This window comes from Hypanus sabinus, chromosome 7 (genome assembly GCF_030144855.1).
Source record: "Hypanus sabinus isolate sHypSab1 chromosome 7, sHypSab1.hap1, whole genome shotgun sequence".
NCBI lineage: Eukaryota > Metazoa > Chordata > Chondrichthyes > Myliobatiformes > Dasyatidae > Hypanus > Hypanus sabinus.
In genome coordinates, this window is record NC_082712.1 from 146028993 (window position 1) to 146054421 (window position 25429).

Sequence of the window (25429 nt, forward strand, 5' to 3'; positions counted from 1 at the left end):
CCGGTCCTCCTCACTCCATAGTGCCCGCAAGTTGCAGCTGGACTGCTTTTGACCCAATATATGGCCTCTTGCAGCTGGGCCGGAGGGTCTTTCAGAAACTGGTTGCACTGAAGTTTATGTGGTGTGGCATTAGAAAGGACATGCGTGATTGGACTGCTGCCTGTGTGGAGTACCAGAGGGCAAAGATTTAACTGTCATGTTCAGGTGCCATTGTCACCTTTTGAGGACCCTGAGTGAAGGTTTGACCATGTCAATGTGAACCTTGGTGGTCCTCTTGCCCCTCTCCTTATCATGGTGGACCGTACCACCAGGTGGCCAGATGTTGTCCCTCTAGCATCAACAGTGGCCACAGACGTGACTCAAGCTTTCATCAGTACCTGGGTTGCTCAGTTTGGCACCCCATCTGGTATTTCCTCTGACTGCAGTCCCTATTTCATTTCAGACTTCTGGGCTGTGAAGGCCCAGAACCTTGGCGTTAGGCTACATCACACCACTGCATATCACCCACAGTCTAATGGCCCACCGCTCCTTAAAGGCTGATCTGAGGGCTTCCCTGACTGATGAGTATTGGCATAATTGTCTCCCATGGGGCTCAGAACAGCTCCAAAAGAGAACTTGAAGTCATTCATGGCTGAGTTGGTATACAAGCAGCTATTACGTGCCAAGTGATTTCCTTCTGGCATGGCCTCTCAACAACATTCCATCCTCCTCAGTAAATTCAATCCCTTTTCACCTCCCATCGTGGTGTACAGCATTCTCGGGTTCTTGTTGACCTACATTTCACATCATTGATTTTTGTCTGCCATGATGCACACCAACATCCCTTTAGGTCCCCTTACAGTGAAAAAAAGACTTTTATCATAGATAAATGAAGTACACCTGAAGGTATTTCAGTAGATCACCTTTAACCAGCCCACCAAGATTTGAAGGATTCTGCTAGCATGCCCCTGATGTCAAGACATGACTACAAGTGTGTCAACACTCACCTGGACGAGCCAAAGCTTCCTGTTGTTACTCCACCCATGGAACATAGGACCCGATCTGGGTGACTCGTCCGAGCTCCAGACGGGCTCATAATATCAGTTTAGTGAATTCTGCAGCAGCCTGTGTAGGGTAATGTAACTTGCGGAAATGTACATAATTCACAACCACCCACATTTGAGTTGGGGTTGAATTTAAGATGCTGGTCTGACATGATGATGTAAGTATGTAAAGTTTTTACCACGCTTTGAGTTCAGTGTTTGGAGTATAATAAATGAGTTGTTAGAGCTTTTGTTAAATATAGAATACCTCTGCCGTTTATATTTGTGGAAACCTTCTATATTGTTACAATATTTCTACCCAGTATATTACTACTACATTACTCCAACCTACAATATTACTACTACCATATTATTACTATCTACTATATTACTATAATTGTACAGGGCTATGATGAGGCTACAACATGAGAACTGCGTGCTGTTTTGGTCTCCTTATTTGAGGATAGATGTTCTTGCTATGGAAGGAAGGCTGTGAAGTTTCATTAGGCAAATTCTGAATTTGACAGACAAAATGTGAAAGCAAAATGGGTCAACTGGGCTTGTACAAGTCACAGGGAAAATTATTGGAGAATGGGATTGCTTGATGAGCTGCAATAGCTTCCTCCATGTCACCAGGAAATTCAAAATATATATCTAAATTCACTCAAATTTAGAAACATGAGGGGAGAATTCATTGAAATATAAAATCCAATAGGGAGTGAGCCGGCCAAAGGCAGATAATATAGGATGCTCCCAATGGTTTGGAGTCCAGAATCAGAGACCCCAGTCTTAAGAATGTAGGGTAAAGCATTTAGGAGAAAGAATGAAGAGAAATTTCTTCTCCAAAAAGGTCAGTGAATCTGTGGGATTTTCTCACTGCAAATGCAGTTCAGGCCAAGTCATTACATGCATTTAAGAAGTTTGGTATAAAATTAAAGACTCTAGAGATATAGGGAGAAAGTAGGAACAGGTTATTGAATTAGTGATCAACTCTAATCACACTGAATGACAGAAAAGTTCAAGGTACCAAATTACCTGCTACTAGTTTCTATGTTCCTATTCTACTATTTTCACATAAAGCCAAAGCCTGATATTGGGAGGGGGGGCACACTTGTCAGAGACCGTAATGTTCTAGATTGGTTTACTTGAACCTTAAACTCAGTGGTTCGTGCATACAGATAAAATGAAAATGACTGATAAATAAAGACAATAATTCAAAATAAAAGGGAAATAAAAAGATTTAAGTACTGTAAAAAAAGCATAAAGTACCTGAAGTTTTAAAGTAGCTTTCTTGCTGACATCACTTTCAACAGAACAGGTAAAGTGGTCTCCAAAACAGGGATAACTGGTGTTTTTCACAATTTTTGTGTCCCATTGATGAAGAATACATTGGTACTGAAGTAAGCTGATGAATAGCTTTGTTCGAATGAAGGAGTCCGTAGTCCGTTTGGCATGTCGAGCAGGAACATTAAATGCTTGTAAAATTGTCAGTTGTAGCTTTGATTGTATTTTATCGTATGATAGAGAAAATTTTAATTTTCCTGTAAGCTCATAATTTGATTCAGCAACAAGATCTTCATTTGATTGTATCAGTTTAAGACGATCAGAAGAACTTTGAAGATAATGATTTAGCTTTTGTATACTCTCTTGGAGCTTGTATACCTTTAAAACAAGTCATGTACACACATCAACTGCATTAATTTACATATAACAACTTTTTTCATAGCTAAATACAGTAAGTGTATTATCAATCCTGAAATGTACTTGCCTTGTAATCGTGTAGTTTCATGTCCGAATACTCATCTTTATCTGATTTAGCCAGAAAGTCTGAAGAGTTATTTGGTGTTGACAAGTTGCTCTTTTCTGTATATTTTTTCTTGGGTTTAATCTTTGTATCTATAAATGTAATATTGTTTAAAATTACACAGCAAATGTACATTAATTATTAAAATCACAGTTATTTTTTGGGAACTTGTAACTTAAAACAAAGATAAATTTTGCTATAGCTGCTTTTTAGAGCATGAAGGGATATGGGGAGAAGGCAGAACACTGGGGCTGAGAGAGAAATGGATCAGTCACGATGAAATGGCGAAGCAGACCTGATGGGCAAAATGGCCTAATTCTGCTCTTACTGTACATCTTCAGTCTTATGGACTTATTTTGAAGGATGTAAGTGTTCTGGAAGAAGACACAAACTCAATTTTTTAAATGCATTGTAATGTGCACCTTGAGTGTTTGGTGATATCCCGTGAAGACATGTCAGCAGCTATATTTCATTAGGAGTTTGAGGAGATTTGGCATGTTACCAACGACTCCAGCAAATTTCTACAGATGTATTATGGAGAGAATTCTAATTGGTTGCATCACCATCTAGTATGGAGGGGCCACTCCAGAGGACTGGAAAAAGCCGCAAAGGGTTGCCAACTCAGCCAACTCCTCTATGGGCACTAGCCTCCCCAACATCGAGGACATCTTCAAAAGGCAATGCCTTAAAAAGATGGCATCCATCATTAAGGACTTCCATCACCTAGGATATGCTCTCTTCTCATTACCGCTATCAGAGAGGAGGTACAGGATCCTGAAGACACATACCCAATGCTTTAGGAATAGCAATCAGACTTCTGAATGGACAATGAACCAACCTATGAACTACCTCACTATTTTTGCTCTATTTTTGAATTATTTATTTAAACTATTTTTTAAAAATGTATTTCTTCTTGTAATTTATAGTATTTTTATGTATTGTACTATTCTGCATCTCCAAAACAATAAATTTCATAACATACTGCATGTCAGTGATAGTATTCTGATTCTGAGAAGGCCTGTACTAAAGTTGATGCCAAGAGAATTAAGGGACATGAGGGAAATTAGGCTAAGTGGGGGAAGAGGATTGATGGGAATACTCTGAGATTGACCAAATAATTAATAAACAAATGTCCTCCTTCTAAGGCATAGAATATCCTTAATGGAGCCATCCACATAAATACTCTATTGTGTTGCACTCGGTCAAGGCATATGGAGTAAAATTATTTGCAGTGCATTCTGCAGTACACTGGACTAATCTCGTGCAATTTTCTGACACTTTTATGATTGCTGTATATGTTTTGGCAGAGGAAGTCTTCTCATCTTACTAGTCGCCTTCCTTAATTGAAGATTGCCACTGGCCAGTTTTCATGTCCCACCATTTTGAAAATGTCTCAAGACATGGAGGGCACAAGCATTCATATTCCCTCTCTGCACAGTTCTTTGTTGTAAACAACATAGCCACAGCACCCCATAGCTTGATTAGCATGAGACTAATTAAGGTAGCACAGTTATGGGATCATCCCCAAGGTGGGAGCTGAGGTAACACAATGGCATTTTGTTGGAAATGAAGCTGGTGCATTATGAAATGCTACAGAAATATAATCGGTAACTCTTGATACCTGGTTGCATCTTTCTGCTGGTATTTAATAATTTAATGTTGCTATCAATGAAAAGTAATGATGTTTTCTTTACAATATATGGATTTATGCCACTGAAATGCTATATACGCACTGGCCACTTTGTAGGATACCTCCTGTGCCTAATAAAGTGGCCATGCAGTGTGTGGTCATAGTCTTCTGTTGCCATAGTTTATCCACTTCAGGATTCAATGTTTTGTGCATTCAGCGATGCTCTTCTGCACGCCACTGTTGCAACATGTGGTTATTTGAGTTACCGTTGCCTTTCTGTCAGCTTGAAGCTGTCTAGCCTTTCTCCGCTGACCTCTCTCATTAACAAGGTATTTCCCCCCACAGAATGGTCTCTCATTGCATGTTTTTTTTTTGTTTTTTGCACCATTCTCTGTGAACCCTAGAACAGGGGTTCTCAATCTGGGGTCTATGGACCTCTTGCTTAATGGTATTTGTCAGCAGCATAAAAGAGATTGGGGACCCCTACTCTAGAGACAGCTGTACATGAAGATCACAGGATGTCAACAGTTCCTGAGACACTCATACCACCCTGTCTGGCACCAACAATCATTCCACAGTCAAAGTCACTTAAATCACATTTCTTCCCATTTTGATTATGGTTTGAACAACAAATGAATCTTCTGACCATGTCTGGAAGCCTTTATGCATTGTGTTGTTGCCATATGATTGGCTGATTATATATTTGCATTAATGAGCAGGTATACCTAATAAAGTGGCCACTGGATGTAAAGTTACGTAGTTAACAGCTGGAATGAGATGCTAAGCACAAAGCCATTTCAAACATCTGCTTTTAAAAGTTTATTTAGAACCCACCTGTTGATTTCTTTGCTCTTGTATGTTTGTGGTAGAGGTAGATCTGCCATCCCAGAATTATCATTGATATCAGGAAAAAAAGAACCACTGCCACCAATACACCAATTTTTATTGTGTTGCTCAGGTAAATGTGTAGACTTTGAACAAGTGGCAAGCTTTTGCCAGTTTTAGCCATGCTCCATCTGTGAATGAAAGATAGAGTAAAGGAATTCAAGGAACAGGTTCTCACTGCAAGATTTAAGAAGTACTCAGACACAATATTGTATACAATAGTTTGATCTTGAACTTAAGAGCTACATGGAATTTCAATGGCTTGAATGACTTTGATTGTGGGCCACACAAACCAGCACAATTTGGACTTCTTGTGGCTTGTAGGTTGTCATGCATTTTACCAGTGGATTTGTGATGGTTGCAGGGTGGTGACACTGATTTTCCATGCTAAAGTGTAATGGAACCACTCCCACATTGCCTTGATGGGTAAAAGTATTATGAAGAAGATCTATTGGGAATGAACAGTAGTAGAAGAGAATGATCCAGTGATGTCCTTCTTAGGATGTGTGTGAAAATGTGGTAGAAAAGCAGATTATCCATAGCAATAGTTGGTTTTGGGAAGTCTTAGATATTGCGGGGTTGAGGCACAAAGAAACACTCTTGGTGCTGGGCTCACCATGATGTCCAGGGCCTTGTCATAGATTCTAACTGCCTTATTTGAAATTGTTCCATGGGTGCTGGTTAGTAGAGGGCCTTTGTCTTGTAGGTGGCTAGTGGAGTCAATCTTTCATTATGCTTCAGTGAAGGAGTCAATGGTGATTTTACGTTTTGATGCCAAGCAGTTACAAATGTATTTTTGTATTGCAATTAATGATACTGGCAAGATTGTAAAGTGGGGATGATCAGGAGTAATCAGTTTCCGGACCATTCTACAAGTCCTGGAAGGTAAGTGGGTGGGCGAGTGGCTTGAAAGGGATGTATGTGAGAAGCTCGGAGGTGGTAAAGGACTGAAGGAGAAGTAATCTAGCAGGTGAGCACAATAGACTATGAAATAAAAAGAAGCTGGGGAACCAGAGGTAGGGCAGGTAGGAGAAAAGGAAGTTTTGAGAGCCACCAGGCTGAAGCAAAACAAAGTGTGTGGGGTAGGGGAACAGAAGCTGGAAAACCTGATGTTCATGCAGTCAGGTTGGAGACCACCAAGACAGAACACAATAAAGCCAGATACAGGTTGGAAGAGCAACACCTCACATTCCACCTTGATGGTCTCCAACCTGATGGCATGAACATGGATACCTCTAATTTCCAATAACAATTCCCCTCTGTTCCCCAGTCCCTCTGTTTTCCCTCAGTCTGGCGTCCCTCTCACTACTTTTCTTCTCCTCCCCTGCCCTCATGATCTGCCTATCACTTCCCTTTGGGGAGGAGCTGCTCCAAGTAAATCCAGAGAAAACCATTTTGGAGCAGATGTTCTAAAAATATACTTTTTGACGCACGTATAACCAAATTTAGCTTATGAAGTATTATCAGAAGATTTTTTTTTCTAACTTAAATCAGCAATTAATTTTTGAGAGCATTTTGTGAATACTGGAAAGCTTGATTACAGAGAATTAAAGAGCAACAAATCCTCTGCAAGAATTTCCTTGGATTCCTAAACTTCAAGGTGCCTATATCACTGAATAATAAGTATACAGGTCTTTAGGAGACTTTATTGGGAAAAACTTGAAAAGTTAGATTTTAAAAAGTGTCTCACTATCTTCTCCTAATGTTATAATTTATGGTAATGCTAAGCATCCTATTTGGCACCTAGACTTAGTAACTGTATTCACTTACATATGCCATTATCCGCATTAATTAAACTGTCAGCTATCAACTCCTGTAATGCGCAGTAAGGTCTCACTGCTAATATATTGGCCTCTCTGTAATGTTTTACTGCTAAGGAAATGGCTTCTCTGTAGCAGCAATGTTTGGATCATGATTAGAGATAATGTGGCTTTGGAATGTGTGCTATCCAATGAGCGGGATGTTGTTCTATCTTGTGGGTCTGGAGGCAGGGATTTCATGGTCTTTTGCTAGGGAGAGGTGAGGAGAGAAGACACGAATGGAGAGAGTTGGTAGACCACCAGACGGAGCAAAGGTCTGAGGGTGGGCTACGCTTGGAGGAGGTTGACAGGGAACAAATGGACAGAACCATGAGCTCCAACGTTGCACATTAGACTGTTTCATGAGAATGGGCCCTCTTCTTTTTTCTGTTTCTTTACTAACCATATAGTCAAATAAAGTATTATAAATCTCACTCGTTTAATTGCATATTGTGTACAGTTTGTCATCTTGTGGTACTGATTTGTAACAGGGGACACATCATGCAGCATCCACCCAAACAAGATTTTTCAAGTTTGGTCGGGCCAAGGGCTGTCTTCTCCTAGATTAAGCCACTAGCCAAACTGAGAGTGACACTTCTAAAACAGGATTCAGACTTTGGATAATAGTTTGACTATTTACAAGATCATCGATGGCAACTATTTCCCCTTTAACACCACATGCATTTGGCTCATCTGCAATGACTTGAACAGGTCAAGGTGACCTTGGTAGGTCTTGGTTCATGCACAGTGGGTGCTATTAAAAACTCGTATAGATCTCCTAATTTGTATGTTACCTTTACAACAATTAGAAGTACTTTATCTGTAGTGATCCATAGAACCATCCTAGGTCATTTAAAAATGTAAGAAAACAACAATAGAAAAATATTTTAAAATATTGCATTTCATTTTGCATGGTCACTACACATACTTGGAAAAGAGTAAGTGTTGGTATTAAAGATACTGAGCTCTACAGAATACAATTACATTTAATTATATGGTTCTACTGGTACAAAGTGACCTGCTTGATCAACAGCCCATGAACTACCCTGAGCATTCATTTACTCCGCCATCTGTGCACAATGTTGCAGTGTGTTTGACCTACAAAATAAACACCGGTTCCCTAGGCTACTCTAACAGCACCTCTCAAATTTCAGAGCTCTACCACAAGGAAGGCAAAGACAGCATTTGTATTAAAGCTCAAAGTACATTTATTATCAATGTATACCATATACAACCTTGACATGCACCTCTTTAAAGGCAGCCTCTAAATAAGGAAACCCGATAGACCACATTAAAAAAAAAGACTGTCAAACACCCAATGTACAGAAAAAAACAGATAACATTTAGAACTGAATTTCAGGGAAGTGGGTCCACAGCCACGAAGCCAGTCGTCACTGCAGCCCATCCAGGAGCCTGTTCGTTTGCAGGCCACAATCTCAGTTCAGCACAGAGGCGAGTAAACCTCGTGCAGCAGCCAGCTGAACACCAGCCTGTCCCTTGCCTCATGCCCCACCAACCTGGCCTTTTCAATCTGGCTCGGCACCTAAATCATCCAAACCTCAGGTCATTTCTAGTTCTCAGACCCAGGCCCGGGCCCCACCGCCTCTACTTTGACTCCCTTAAGGGCTATTAACAATTAACAAAACTGCTGGCTTTACCTGTGACACCCAGATCCCAAAAATTATTTTAACAATTTAACTTTTGGAGAGTTACTGTACATATTGAAGGAAATGGTCATGTGAGCTACCATGTACAATTTGTACATATGTAAAACAGTGGATATACAATTTACACAAACTGTCTTCATGGTCAGGTCCTTCCATGTTACAAACACCTGGCCTGTGGACACCCTGTATAAATGAATGAGTGTTTGGGAGATCGGTGGGATGGATGGAGATGAATTTTTCAGCTACTGCAGGGCTGCAGGCATCTTTAACTGAGTGGGAACAGGGCATTTCTACAGGCCTTCTCGTCCCCTGAACCACGACTATCAGAGGCTGGTCAAATAGGACAGAGCTGAGAGTGCTGATCAGAGTCATCCACTCACCCAATCGGTGAGGCGAGCTGGCGGCTGCTCTTCCCATTCCGACCAATCGCATCCATTTCTGTGGTCCCCTTCCACACGTTTTTGTAACTCCAACATACAAACAGGTCAGGTTACAAAGCACTGGTGAAGTTTCACTTGGAGTATTGCGAGCAGCTTATCGTAGAAAGGATGTGCTGAAACAGGAGAGGGTTCAAAAGAGGTTCAAGAAAATAATTCCAGGATTGAATGACTTGTCATATGAAGAGCGGTAGATGGCTCTGGGCCTGTGTTCACAGGAATTCAGAAGAATTAGGGGTGATCTCATTGAAACCTATCAAATGGTAACAGGGTGAATGTGGAGTGAATGTGGGAGAGTCTAAGGCCAGAGGACTCAGCCTCAGAATAGAGGGGCGTTCATTTAGAACGGAGATGAAGAGGAATTTCCTTAGGCAGGGTGTGATGAATTTCTGGAATTTGTTGCCACAGGCAGCAGTGGAGGACTGTGTATATGTATATTTAAGGTAGAGATGATAGATTCTTGATTGGACAGGACATGAAGCAGTGTGGGGGAAGACAGGAGACTGGGACTATGTGGAAAATTGGATCAGCCATGATGAAAAGGCAGGGCAGATTTGATGGACCAAATGGGCTAATTCTGCTCCTGTATCTTATGGATTTAGGTCATATTTAATATGTTTATTCAAATGAAAACAGCATGAACCAGAATTACCAGTCCTTTGTTCTATTGCCTCTATTAACTCTAGCAGTACCATGCCTTTTCATAGCTTTATGTTAATGAAGTAAGTTTTGCTGTTTTCCTTCAATATTTGTCCTGTCGTTTTGCTCATGTAGGCTCACCTAGTGGTACCATTCATGGCAAAGGTAATGAGGGTTATGTGGGGAACTGGTGGTGCATATCACTAACATTTGCTGTGTAACTTTCCACAGCATTCTGACACACCAAGGTTAACTCCAGTAGTTTTGCTAGATACTTGAAAAGCTCAAAGTGTGTGAATTGTTCTTTAAGTAACACAACTACTGTGACTGGAGAAGTATAAAATTAGGGCTCTTTAAGAATGGCCCATGATTGTTCTTGAGCATTCTAATTAAGTAGTAACAGAAGAAATTCTGCAAATGCTGGAAATCCAAAGCAACACACACAAAATTCTGGAAGAACTCAGCAGGTCAGGCAGCATTTATGGAAATTAATAAATAGTCAACACTTTAAGATGAGACTAAAACACCGATGGTTTATTCATTTCCATAGATGCTGCCTGACCTGCTGAGTTTCTGCAGCATTTTGTGTCTAACTAGTTAAATTAAATATTTCCTGTAACATTTTGGCAATTTAACTGTGAGAGTTTGCAAGCACTGGCCAGAAACCCATGGGAGCTCTTCAATAGGGAAGAACTAGTCATGAGTCATGACAGGCTCCGAATATCTAATCAACCATTCTCTTATGTCTGGAGTAATTTTGTAGAATTAAGGATACATAGGATGCTAAAGGCTGATTTCCCAAATATGCAGATAACATCAAATAGGATTAAAAGAAACAGGGAGTACTACTCAGCATGAAATGTCAAATTTATTTAATTTTTAACTAAAATGCTTCCAAAATCGACCATGCATGAAATATGTTAACTTCAGTTCATAACAAATGAAACCTGACTCTGTTCTATTAGTTCTTGGCACAGCAATGTACTGTGTGCTCCTTACACAAGAGGAATGTAAATAAACAGGTTTGTTTTCTATGGAAATCATTATTTGCCGTACGTATGCAAAATAGTATCTGTCACACCTTCATGTAAAACCAGCTATTTTCTGCTCTTTTGTCATCTAATCAAAATCCTTCTGCAAATCTTGTCATAGGCATCTTCAGTTCCAAGTATCGCTGAAATCACTTCTTCACTCAAACACAGCAGCATTCAGTATTAAGAACATTGACTGAGTTTGGTCTCAGCCAGAAAACGCTTGATAATTTTAGGTGTGAATTTTATAGCAGGTAATAATATTTACATCAAAGAGATGTTGCAAATCATTGGCATTCTGGGCAAGAATGGATTTGCTTTCTTGTCTTGCTCCCTATGAGTACATAGTTAAACTAGACTTGATCACATTCATGTAGAAAACCAGGTGAAATAGCCTCATTGCCTCAGGGAAACAGATGATCTAATCAGCAGAATGAATTAATTTATTGACAAGACTATGGTCACATTACAAATGTTACAAAAAATTACGTCTGTATTCAAAATCTTGGCTGCAGTAAAACGATCTCATTTCTATTTGGTACTGAATATCAGCCAATGCATTAGAAACATCTTGAATTGGTAGAAAACAGAGACTGAATATGATTCAATCTTAAATACAAAGCAAACTACAATAATTTTGCTATTAATGTTAAGCAATAAAAACATATTTCCCCTCATCTTTTTGTACATTTTCTTGAAGATTCACCTGAGGAAATGGTGTGAAATGATCTGTTCAGATGGATAGTAGTGCTATTTTGAGAGTTAATTGTGCTGGTAAAGATATATTGCAACAGGATGCAGGGAACAGCTTAGAAAGGTGATTATTTTTATAATTAATTTTGCTGCAGCTGTATTGAGAAAGTCCCAGACTAACCAGTTCGATTTATGTGTGAGAAAATTCCAAGAGAAACCAATCGGACAGCTCTTTGCTCACCAGATTTACAGATGTCTGAAGAACCTCGATACTGAAAAATGCTGTTGAAATTGAAAATAATTTTTGAAAAAGATTTCATTTGTGGTGTGACAGTCAGGCCAAAGTTACATTATTTTACAGCTATATTTTACACCTGTGATAGGAGTGTATTTTGTAATTTCTAATCAGACATGGGAATGAGTGTCTTGGTAAGCAGAATTTATTGCACATCCCTAGATCCACATCTGTATTATAAGATCATAAGATAAAGGAGCAGTACAAGACCATTCAGCCCATCAAGTCTGATTGGTCATTCCATCATGGTTGATTTATTATCCCTCATAACCCCATTCTCTTGCCTTTTCCCTATAACCTTTGACACCCTGACTAATAAAGAGCTTATTACCCCCCACTTTAAATGTACTCAATGACTTGAACTCCACAACCATCCATGGCAATAGGATCCACAGTTTATTCCTCAACTCTGTTCTACATGGATGGCCATCTATTCTGAGGCTGTGCCCTCTGGTCCTAAATTCATCCACTATAGGAAACATCCTCTTCACTTCCACTCTACCTAGGCCTTTCAATATTTGATAGGTTTTAATGCGATCCCCAGAGCAGAGGATTAAAATAAACTCCTACACTTTTAAGAAAATATGATCTCATTTCAGAGAATCATCTTGTGGTTACTCATTTCAATTCGGTCTTATCTGATGCTGGCTGTGATGAAGAGAAGGAAAAGTTGCTTTTTAGAAACAATTCCACACATTTAATTCTGTTCCTCTCTCTATTTCAAAGTCCACTGGAAATTCGAATAGTTCTTCCCACAACACACTCACCAACTTCTGCCCCTTTTACTCAATGGGAGGCGCAATAGCTGGAGGTTACTGCAGTTTTCAGCAGAAACTAATTGAATACAGTGCTGTGCATGGAGTCTCTCTTCCTACTTGTGCTTTCTGATATTAATTTCCTTAAAAATGAGGATGAAAGAACTGTTTTGTTAAACACACATATGGTGAATGCAAATTGCTGAGAACAATACACAGCATAACAACGTACGTGTACCCAGAGAGGTACAGAGAGGAAATCTCACAGGATGGACAACACTCACCACTGGGATGGAAAGCACAATTAAAATACTGCAAATACCATGTATTGACCATCGTCAACACAAAAGAATCTATCCACCACTATTCACACAGAGTAGTGTTACAATTTTGCTTAAGTTACTTCCATCGTGCTTTTAGATAGGGATCAGTGCTGGCTTGTGCTGATTTGGAGTGGAGAAAGAGCAGATATTGTTATTGAGAAGGTTGATATAGAAATAAAAGAAATGTTATTTCTGAACAGTACACAAACACTACCGTGTTATTCTGTTTCCTTCTATCTATCTATCTATCTATCTATCTATCTATCTAATGACTTAAGGTAATTTTTATGTCTTGCAATGACACAAAACAAGAAATTTCATGACATTTTTCAGTGATAATAAACCTTATTCTGATTCTAAAAGAATTTTTTTTGGAAAATGGCAAATGTCTCCTGTAAATGACAAAGCTTAACTTTGTTATCCTCTTCAGCTTTGCACTGTCCTCTATGCTTGCTCATTCAGTACACCCATGTTTTACAACAGTACTATTTCAATCAGGTACTTGGATTCATTATAACACCATAAAATATAGGAGCAGAATTAGGCCATTTGGCCCATCGAGTCTGCTCCACCATTTTATCATGGCTGATCCAATTTTCCTCTCAGCCTCAATCTCCTGCCTTCCCCACAACACCCCCCATCATCCCCCCCATAGCTCTTCATGCCTCGACCAATCAAGAATATATCAAACTCTGTTCTCATAAATATACAGAAAGACGGTCTCCACAGTTGTCTGTGGCAACAAATTCCACAGATTCACCACTCTCCGGCTGAAGAAATTCCTCCTCATCTCTGCTCTAAAAGGACACCCCTCTACTCTGAGGCTTGTCCTCTGGTCTTAGACACTCCCACCACAGGAAACATCCTGACCTCATCCACTCTATCAAGGCCTTTCACTTTTCAATAGGTTTTGATTAGGTCAGTCCATATTCTTCTAAATTCCAGTGAATATAGCCAATCTGCCCACAAGGATATTGGACCCCCTCAGCTTCAGGTGTAACCCATCCCTTTTGTACAAGTCATACCTTCCTAAGAGATCCCAATGATCCATAAATCTGATCGCCTGCCCCCCGCACCAACTCTTCAGCTGCACATTCATCTGCCAAATCATCGTATTCTTATCCTCACTGGCACAAGGCACATGAAGCATTTCAAAGGTAACTACCCTGGAGGTCCTGTTTCTCAGCTTTCTACCTAGCTCCCTAAAATCTCTCTTCAGAACCTCCTCACCTTGTCTACCTGTATCATTGAAGCCAATATGTACCAAGACTTCTGGCTGCACACCCTTGCCCTTGAGAATGGTGTGAACCCCAACCAAGACATCTGAGATCCTGGCACCAGGGAGGCAATATGCTATCCAGGTTCTCTATTGGACCCTCAGAACCTTGTCTCTGTTTCTGTGACTAAGGAATCTCCTATCACCACTGCAGTCCTCTTCACCTCTCTGCTCTCCTGAGCCACAGCACCAGACTGTTCCTGAGACCCAGTGGCTCTCCCCAGTAGGTCGATCTCCCTCAATAGTATCTAAAGTTGAATACTTATTATTGAGGGGAATGGCTACACATGTATTCTGTACTGACTGCATTTCCAATCCTTTTCCTGACAGGCACCCAGTTGCCTGTCTCCTGCAACCTAGGGGTGAGTACCTCCCTGTAGCTCCTGTGTGTCACCTCCCCATTCTCCTGTAAGAGTCAAAGGTTATCAATTTGCAGCTCCAATTCCTTAATATGTTCTGCAGCTTGTTGCACCTGGTGCAGATGTGTTTATCCAGGAGACTGGACATCTCCCAGACTTCCCATATCCTACACACAGTACAAAACACTGTCCCTGGAGCCATTTTCGTTAATCCACAGATGAGGTCTGAACAAATAAGGGGAGAGAGACAGAGAGAGGAACGTACAAGACACTTCACCTCACCCAAGCATGATGAGCCAAAGCCACCGTAAAGACTGGCACACTCAATAAATTTAACAAAGGTGCCACAGAGACATCCAAATCCATGGTACATTGAAGTTTTCATTATTTTTGTGCAACAACTTCAAAAATTATCTAGGAGTCCAAGACAACAGAATATTTCAAGAATGCCAAAAATACTGTTACAAACAATATAGTGTATGATGCAGCATCAATAACTCTTGGAGACGTGAGTCAAGGTAAGCTTTTATTGACTGGAAGAAAGCACCGTCAGCAGCAAGCGACCACCACACAACATCCTGGAGACTGAGGGAGAAGCAGTGCCCCAATCGCCTTTATACAGGGGTCTGTGGGAGGAGCCACAGGAGCAGGCAGCTGGGGGGGGGGGGGGGGGGGGGCGTGTCCAGACAGGTATATGGAGTTCACCACAGTGTAACTGGCTTTCTGTTCAAAGTTTTAAATGAGTGGACTCAACAGTATTTAAAGCATACTAAGACAAAAGTCCTGGAGCCTTGGACAAAGTTTCCTTCCATTTCTTTTTTCAGGATCTGGCAATAAAAACCTGGTTCAGTCTGTCCATTGCTGAATAGAAGCAGCAAAGGAATAGAGTAAAAGCTGAATATTAAAGGTTACATTTATATAAAGTGAATTCTTTATAAAGAGCTTACACAGCAGTTTTCAAGTGGAACTACCAGTTGGGTAATCTCTTCACCATGGACACAAAAGGTATGCTTCATTTCCCCTGAGCCAATGTCCTAGATGATTACAGAGAATTCTACCACACCTGACACCAGATAGCATTGATCGTATCGTGTTGCGTCTGGTGTGGGTACAACAGGCAAGTCACTTTGCCTCAGAGGCCAACCACGTAGTTGAAGGAACATTATCAGGTTCACCTGATACCATACTTGATGAGCTACATTGCAGAGTATAGTTTTGGTCTATGGAAAGCTCACTGGCAAAAAGAGAACTACCTCAATAGATTGTCTTAGATTAAAGATTCATGGCTGCTCCTAGAGAAAGCAGAATTCATTTATACAGCACAGTGTAACAATCATAGGCATGCTGTGCATTGAAGGAACAGAATTATTTTCTGCTAGCTGGAACGATGACCTTATACATTGCAGGGATGCAATCTTAGACTTCTTGAACCTTTGAAAGTCCTAGCAAGGCAAAATTGTAGTGTTCTATAATGCACAATAGTATAGAAAGGTCATAACTGTTCCTGGCCATGGTGATTCAGGAGCCGGACGCCCAACAAACCAGGCTCAGGAGCAGTTACTACCCTTCAACTATCAGGCTCCTGAACCAGCATAGATAACGTCACTCACCTCAACACTGAACTGATTCCACAACCTATGGACTCTACAACTCATATTCTCAATGTTATTTTTTTAAATATATTATTACTTTTATGAAAGTTTAAAAACATTTTTTTTCTCTGCTCAAGCAGGTAAATCCTGAGGTGTGGGCCTAGCTAAGCATGGTCATTTCTCAATTGCTAGGAACTGTTGGACTATTCTAGTGGTGATTACTATTGTTAATTGCTTTTTTGTGTATTTGCACAGTTTTGACTTCCTTTGCACATTGGTTGTTTTTGTGTTTGTAGTTTTTCATTGATTCTATTGTATTTCTTTGTTCTACTGTGATTATCTGCAAAAAAAAGAATCTCAGGGTTGCATGTACTTTGGTAATAAATCTACTTTGTACTTCGGTGATGCACATAGTTCACAAGTAAAGGTACCAAACCCGTTATTCTAATACAATACTTACTTGTTCGTTTGTATACAGCTGATCAGCTAAAGTTAGTGAGAATTCCAACCTGAAGCAATTCTGTATCATTAGGAGTGAGGAAATTGTTGCATCACTGACTCTATCATAGATATCCATTGGTTAAAAAGCAAGAATCAGAAAATAATGAGATTTTCTGAGACTTGGCTTGCTACAAGTGCACCTGACCCAATGTTAATCTTTCCAGAAAATAACTTGGGGCTGAAAGTATTATTTTCTTCTGTTTTTGTGACTCTGATATCCACCATCATGAAGTCTTTCTTGAGACTGGTCACAACACACATTAACTGCAGCCTCCCAGACCACCTTGACCCATTACAGTTCATCTACCGCTGAAACAGGTCATCAGCGGACCTGGCCTTACACTTGTCTCTGGAACATCCAGACAATATAGACACCTACTTTATGCTATTAATTATTGACTACAACTCCTCCTTCAATACTATAGTTCCAAACTCAGCACCAAAACTCTGAGACTTGGGTGTCAACACCTCCTGTTAGAACCGGATCCAAAACTTCCTGATCACCAGAACCCAGTCAGTAAGGATGGGCCACACCATCTCTGCCAGGATTATGCTGAACACTGGTGCTCTATAAAGTTGCATGCTCAGCCCCTTACTTGGTACATGTGACAATAATAAACCAACTCTAATCAAACACAAGAAAATCTAGAAATCTCAGCAACACACACACACAGAATGCTGGAGGAACTCATCAGGCCAGGCAGCATCTATGGAAAAGAATAAATAGTCAATGGTTTGGGTTGGTCTTGCCTGATGAAGGGTCTCGTCCTGAAATGCCATCTGTTTACTCTTTTCCATCGAAGCTGCCTGGCCTGCTCAATTCCAATTCAAGATCAGTTATTTAAATTAGATTATTGATTTAATGAGTTTTTCTTTTAAAAAAGTTTTCTTCTTTTTTCGCATACAATCCCCAGTTACCAGATTTAGTAGAAAACAGCCAAAGAGGTTTTTCACTTAGAAGGCATGGAAAGAATGGTTTATTCCCAATTTATATGTTGGCATTCTGACAGGAATCTATATTAAATATTTGACTTCACTAAAATATACACAAGGCACAGCTCTCGACTTGCAATAAGATTAGAATAATCCTTTCATAAATAACTTTACTTTGTTGAGCTGAGGCTTAAGTAACTCGAGTATTCATGAAACCTTCAAACTTAGAAGCATTTTTTCTGAATTTCAGAATAACATTGAATGTTGAGCTGTAAAATACAAACAATCTCTCCCCACCACACTTTTCTTTGCAGATTGTAATGTTTATGTATTGTAGTACATTTGCACAAATATAATCCTTTGGGCCTTGAGAATATAAAATGCTGTTCAACAGCCAAGTTTGATCTTGTCTTAATTTACTTCTATACACAGTACCAGGAGTAGTAGCTGGATTATAGAGAAGAGTGCAATTTCATAAAGCTTAGCTTTTGTTAGTTCGGAATTGTTGAAGCCAATTGTAACACATTAAATATAACATACCACAGGAATAAAAAATACATGTCTGTGTCTGATAAAATCTTAGAGCTAAAATTTTGACAACAAACGGTCATGGTACAATAATATTGGCAGAGACCAAAGTTGCAGATTATATACTCTGCAAAGTTACAAGAGTCTAAAGTTGAGAATCAACACATTAACATACAGAAATGAAATAAGATTTTAAAAGCATACAACTAAAAAATAAAATAAAAATACTATCAACTTTAGTTGTTTATGGAAATAAGCCCTATGGAAATGGACAGTTTAGCTGAATGACAGTATTTATATCAAAGCAATGAAAATAACTGTCAATTTTAAGTTCAGGAATGTAAGAAGTCTATTCACTTTACCTGAAAAGTAACATACAGCAGAAAGGAAGAACCTTAGCTGACCATCTCAGACAGGATCTGCACCCAAGACTAAACTACAAATAGACACGTTTAGAAAAAGTGAGGTAATATTCAAATCAGTGTCACATGGTAAATACCTCAGTTAATAGTTAAACAATCCTCCTTCAGTTCAAAGCAGCTTTATTCTTGTCACTTAAGAATAAAGAAAGAAAATATATTCCTTTACGTTTTGTTGGTTACTTGATACAACTTGGCAGAGTTCCTGAATCAGGAAACAAAATGCAAATTACTAAGTGAAAAAACTGCCAGAACAAACAATTGTTAAGGTGATTGATTGGAGCATAGAATAACACAGTTGGGAAACGTGCTTTTCAGCCCATCTTATCTATGCCAACCAAGATGCCTATCTAAGCCATTTACCCATTTACCCATGAGGCTCATATCCATCTGATGGTCCAATGGTTCCCAAACTTCATTGGGTTCTGCCCCCTTGGCTCCCAGGCCACATGTCCGGTTCCCCTCTCTCCCTTTCTGGCCATCGCATAAAAACTATAAATAATTTTGATTTATGATGCACACTGAAAGAAAATAGGAACTGCAAATTCAAAGCAGTAACACATAATTGCAAAAAATATTCAAATCTATTTAAAGCTGCAAATAAAATTATTTCTTTATTTAATTACAGTGAGACAATTTTCATCAACAATTATAGAGCCTACATTAGTAGTCCAGTTTTTCACTATTTCAATTACATTTTCACCGTTCAATCAGAGGGATGGGCTTGGAGCAGTGGTATCATCTTCTCAACATCAGGCTGAAAGTCACTCAGGAGTCTCAGGTCCCCACATTCAGTAAGTTGCAGACAGTTTTGTTGCTCTGGAAGAAGTTGGGCAACTGCACTGAGACTGCACTCCATTAAATATCATGTTGGAAAGGTAATAAAGAGAATTTTGTCATAGTTTAAAAAAGAACATAAAACCATCTCAGGCAGTTACCTTTTGATTTCTCTGTGCAACACCGTGCATTCAAACTATTCATCATTCTCAATATAAAGCTCTCAAAATTATCAAAAATTGCGAGCTTGATTTTTTTTACTGCTGTGATAATAGTATTTAATGATTTGTGCAGCCAATCACTTAGGATTTTTGCAACATTATGTTCAAATGGAATACGATAAGATATGGGAGCAGAATTGGGCCACTTGACCCATTGAGTCTTTTTTTGCCATTCCATCATTTATTATCCCTCTCAACCCCGTTCGCTTTCTCCATGTAACCTTTGACATCCAGACTAATCAAAATCATATCAAACTCTGCTTTAAGTATACTCAAAGACTTAGACTTCGCAGCCATCTGTGGCAATGAATTCCACAGGTTCCGCACCCACTGACTAGAGAAATTCCACCTCATCTCTGTTCTAAATGGACGTCCTTCTATTCTGAGAGCTTGCCCTCTGGTCCTAGTCTCATCCATCATAGGAAACATCCTCTCCACATTCACTCTATCTAGGCCTTTCAGTATTTGATAGGTTTCAATTGAGATTTCCCCACCCCCCCAGTCTTTTAAACTCCAGCAAATACAGGCCCAGAGCTATCAAATGCTCCTCATATGTTAATCCTTTCTTTTTCAGAACCATTTTTGTGAACTGCCTCTGAACCCACCTCCAATGTCAGTATATTTTTCTTAGAAAAAAGGCTCCAAGCTGCTCACAACACTCCGTGCAGTCTGACCAAAGCCTTATAAAGCCTCAGTATCACACCCTTGCTCTTAGAGTATATTCTAATTCTCTCAAAGTGAATGCCAACTTTGCACTTGCCTTCTTTACCACTGACTCAATCTGCAAGTTAATCTTCAGTAAATCCTGTGAAAGGACTCCCAATTCCTTTTGCACTTCTGATTTTTGAATTTTCTCCCCAATTAAAAAATAGTCTAAACCTTTATTCCTTCAACCAAAGTGAATGACCATACACTTTGCTACACTATATTCCATCTGCAACTTCTTTGCCCTTCCTCCCAGTCTGTCTAAATCCTTCTGCAGACTCCCTGCTTTCTCAACACTACCTGCTCTTCTATCTGCAAACTTGGCCACAAAGCCATCAATTTTGTCATCCGAATCATTGACATATAATGTGTAAAGAAGTAGTCCTAATACCTACCACTAGTCATCAGCAGCCAACCAGAATAGGCCCTCTTTATTCCCACTTTGCCTCCTTTCCAACAGGGGTAGTATCAATCCGTGGTAGTATCATTCCTGTAGTACCATGAGCTCTTATCATGTTAAACAGCTCATGTGTGACACCTTGGCAAAGGCCTTATGAAAATACAAATAAGCAACCTCCAATGACTCTCCTTTGTCTATCCTGCCTGTTACTTCCTTAAAGAATTCCAACAGATTTGTCATGCAATATTTCCCCTTAAGGAAACCATGCTGACTTTCTCCTACTTTATCATGTGCCTCCAAATACCGCCAAACCTCATCCTTAATAATGGACCCCAACATCTTCCCACCTTCCCTTCTTAAAGAGTGGAGTGGAACTTGCAATTTTCCAGTCCTCTGGGACCTTTCTAGAATCTAGTGATTCCTGAGAGATTATTACTAATTCCTCCACAATCTCTTCAGGTACCTCTTTCAGAACCTTGAGCTGTAGTCCATGTGGTCCAGATGATTAATCTAACTTCATACCTTTCAGCTTTTCAAGGGTTCATAAACTTTCTTTATGCCATGGACCCTTTGGCAGTCCATTGAAGATTGTAGACCCCTTCTCTCAGAATAATATTCTTAAGTATATAAAATAAAATAAGATTACAAAAGAAACAATTTCATTGAAATATAGTTATCAAAACATTAAAAAAGACAAATATGTGATATAGTAATATACATGTTTCTTTATTAATGCATTAAGTAACAAGACTTCATATTTAAAATAAGTCAGTTAAAATTAAGTTTTATTTTTTAAAAACTTATCAGTGTGAAGGCTGTTGTTGTTTAGCTTGAATAAGACCATTAAACTGTACGGTGGTTTTTAACAAAGCAATAGGCATGTTTTTGCAAGTTTTGCAAGTTATGTGTTGAAAATACTAATTCACAAAGATATGTTGTTGCAAATTGAATTAAATCTTCTATAGCTCGCTTTACAAGGTAAGGATTCCCTCAAAAAACACCAGAATTCTCCAAGGCCTTTTGAGTTAAACTCCAACTGTACTAAGTTTTTTGTAAGATCAGTGAGTTCATCTTTGGCTAGATCAACATCTTCGATACAATTTGCAGTATAGCAGAAAGAAAAGGGTTGCGGATCCATGGTTCAACTTTGATGCCATCAGGTAATGGAAATACCTTTTGAAAGAGTTCTAAAATGTTTCTAGGTGTTTGCAGATGTCTCTCTTCAAAGAAATTGACTGAGGATTTTTTATCTCAACTCCATCTTGGCAAAGCACTTTCTCCAGCATTTGAAAGTTTGTGAAGATGTCGGCCTCACTCTCTTCCATTTCGGCAGTTTAGCCAAGAAAGCTTGAAATTTTCCAGTAGCATCCATAATAGTGACTTCAGGACTTTGAATTGAAAGATTTATTTCATTCATATGGTTAAAAGTATCTGCTAGGTAAGCCAAACCATGGATAAAATCCTATTTTTCAAACTGCTACAAGAGTGGATTTTATTCTTCTTTGTGTAAAAGTGAAACTTCTGCCCTTAGTTCAAAAAAACACTTCAAGACTTGCCCACTTGAAAGCCAGCGAACTTCTGTGTGGTAGAGAAGCACTTCGTATTCTGTACCCATTTCTTGACAAAGTCTTTTTAAAAAATGTGTTATCCAAACATCTGCTTCTTATAAAGTTGATGACTATTATGGCTGTTGACAAAACTTCCTTTAGGGTTCTTAAAAGAGCCTTTGTTGTCAGTGCATATCTGTGTAAAACAACACTGAGTGATGACAATGTTAGGAGCTTCCATAATCACTAAAGTAGCAAAACCAGTTCTATTGCCAAGCATTGCAGGAGTTTCATTTGTGCAAAGAGTGTGAAGATTTTCTTTCCAGTCAAAGTTTTGTTTGGGCAAAAAAAACTTATTACCATTTACAAAACATTGATGACCTTTGTAGTTTCCAAAAGGGACTCATAAAATAAGAACTCTTCTTTGATGGCAACAGCACACACATAACAAACAAAAAACAAAGAGCTGACTACATTAACAGATGTCTGTAGTCTCATTCAGCTGCATACTGCATGGGCATTGTGAGCCAGCCAATTCCTCAATAACCTGCTTCAAAATGTTAAAAGAAATATCATCTATTCTAGAACGTATCACATTATTTGGTAAGGGAATCACTTCCAGTTTTATTTCTTCTGTTCTAGTCCACAAATCAGTGCACATGGCTTTACTAAAATCTCTCCAGTAGTGTGGGGCCTCTTTCATTTGGCAAACCACTAAGCAATTTTATAGGATGCTTCAAGAAAAGGTTTGGTGAAATGGCAAATCCAGGATTTGGAAGAGTCTCAATTTTTTCAAATTGAGCTTTTGTTGCTCGGAAAAATGCCACATCTTTATAAGCATTTTCAGGATGGACTGGTGCTCTTTCAGTTTTGTTGGCTTAATACTCAGTTCGCAATAATTTTTCCACACAAAAATCACTGTGCCTTTATGTCCATTAATTGAAGTGGAACCATATTTCATAATATTTCCTTTTCTTTGACAGTTCAACTTAAATTTGGTCTGGAAAAAATATTAAATAAATAAAGCTAAAATAAAATATTTGATTCAATTGGCATTTTTTGAAACTCAAGATTTTTGTATGGTTTTCAGGTAATTTTTTGATAAACTGCAAAGAAATAAGTAATCTGTGTGTTAGTTAGTGAAGAACAAGATAATCAAGAAATTTGTTTGCCAAGTAAGTAAAATAAAAATGGCTTTGCAATTTATCCAAAGTTTTAACCTTTTTAATGACTTTCAGATACTGGGATAGAAACAAGGATTAAAGCAGGAGCTCACGTGCCATGTACTTCCTAGAATTCAGCTATTCTTGCATATGGAGTCGTGTGGTGTTACCTAAGGCCCCATGGCCTTATGGAGAGTTCAGAATTCTCATTTGAACAGTCCAGTTTTGCAAAACTTTAATAAACAACAAAAAACACTCACCTTCTTCTACGCATTGATCAACAATAGAGATAGAGATAGAGAATAATGAAGAGCAAAGTAGATGTCTGGCTCACAAATATGAGAACAAGCGACTTCACCACTTGATGGCTGAATGACTACTAGGGGCAGGGCTGATAGTTGGCCAGCTACGTTGCATGAGCATCTGCAGACAAGAAGACTGCGATCGTGTTCAATCTTGCGGCGGGTCTAATAACAACTGTAATTTCGAAGTAGTGGTGAGTATGCCATAAGTGATGTTTTGAGATATATGTAAGAACTGTAACATGATATGAAAGTATCTGTGATTTATATATTAATGACAAAGTCACATATACTGCTAGTACTATGGTGGTTTGTTGCCAACATTCATATTTAGGGGAAAAGCTAAATTTCAGTTAGAGTTTTGTGAAAATAAAGATGTAATTTTTTCCCCATCCAAGTTCATGGACCCCTTGGAATCTATCCACAGATGCCTCGGGGACCCAGATTAAAACCTGCTGTCCTTAGTAATAGTAACTACGTTCACTTCTGCCCCGACACTCTCAGATTCTGGCACAACACTAGTGTCATTCGCAGTGAAGACTGATGCAAAATACTTATTAAGTTTATGATCTCTCCTTTATTACTATATTTTCCAGTGGTTGCCTCCACTCTTGCCTCTACTTTCCTCTTTATATATCTGAAAAAATGTTGGTATGCTCCTTTATACTTAATAGTTTTTTGCTTTTTTATCTGCCTTCTGTATACCAATACATCTAATTTTATCTTCTCCCACTCAAGCTGCATGGTGAATTCTATCATATTATTTTCACTGCCTTCTAAGGGTTACTTTACCTTAAACTCCCTAATCAAATCTGGTTCATTTTACACCCAATCCAGAACTGCCTTTCCCCTTGTAGGCTCAAAGATAAGCTGTCATGAAAAGCCTGTCAGTACCTCCAGCTGAACTCTGTCTTTTTGTATGTTTTCCCCCTCGCCGTCATTCTGTGTTTTTGTATTGCCATGTGTTCTTGTTTGTTTTCATGCCCCATGTGCTGCTGTCCCCACCCCTGCTCTACTCTGGCCCCTGTACCACTGATTACTTCACCCCTCACCTGTTTCCCATTCGTATCTGTATTGCTGCCACCTGTGTCTCATTGTTCTCCACCTATCACCTGCCTCTCTGTTTATTGCTCAGTGTATTTTGTTGGTGTGCGTCAGGGTGGATGAAAACAAACAAGGTAGAATGTAGGTCACCAGAAACCCAAGGGTGCTGTATGCTATGATGGGAGGTAGGAATAGGTGAAAAGGAATTGAGGAGGATGGCATGTTGTTGAGAGGCTGACCAAACAGTCATGTCATCAGGAATGAAACCACCTGGCACTCATAACAGTTGCCCATATACCAACTCAGCCTCGAAACACTTCCAGGTCCTCTTTTGAGCAGTTCTGAACCCCTGCAGGACCCATCATGCCAATGCTCATTGGTCAGTGAAGCCCTCAGAGCAGCCTTTAAGGGGTGTGGAAACCCCTCGCGTAGGCTATTAGACAGTTGGTGATCTGGGCCATCACAGTCCAGAGGTCTGAAATGAAATTGGGACCGTGGTCAGAGGAATTATCAGATGCGGTGCCAAAACCGAGCAACCCAGGTGCTGATGAATGCCTGAGCCACATCTGTGGCCATTGACAATGCTACAAGGACAAACCCTGGCCACCTGGTATTATGATCCACCAAGGTAAGAAGGTGAGTGAAACTGCAGGTGGGGGAGGGGTGGGGAAGAGGACCAACA

General features: G+C 39.4%; 1 protein-coding gene across 5 annotated transcripts in view; it reads right to left on the reverse strand.

Annotated features, from left to right (window-relative positions):
- syt19 (synaptotagmin XIX) overlaps positions 1–18620 on the reverse strand; it is a 48780-nt gene extending 30160 nt beyond the window's left edge. For 4 of the 5 annotated variants that reach the window (XM_059975912.1, XM_059975915.1, XM_059975914.1 and 1 more), the window contains exons 1-5: positions 18532–18616; positions 9188–9360; positions 5291–5472; positions 2791–2918; positions 2292–2684 (exon numbers count right to left, since the gene is read on the reverse strand). In XM_059975912.1, coding sequence (XP_059831895.1) covers positions 2292–2684; positions 2791–2918; positions 5291–5472; positions 9188–9243 — 759 coding nt within the window. In that variant the 5' untranslated portion in view covers positions 9244–9360; positions 18532–18616. Of the gene's footprint in view, positions 1–2291; positions 2685–2790; positions 2919–5290; positions 5473–9187; positions 9361–18531 lie in introns of all 5 variants that reach the window. The other variant, XM_059975911.1, reaches the window with a different exon arrangement.
- Between the last annotated feature and the right edge of the window lie 6809 nt (positions 18621–25429).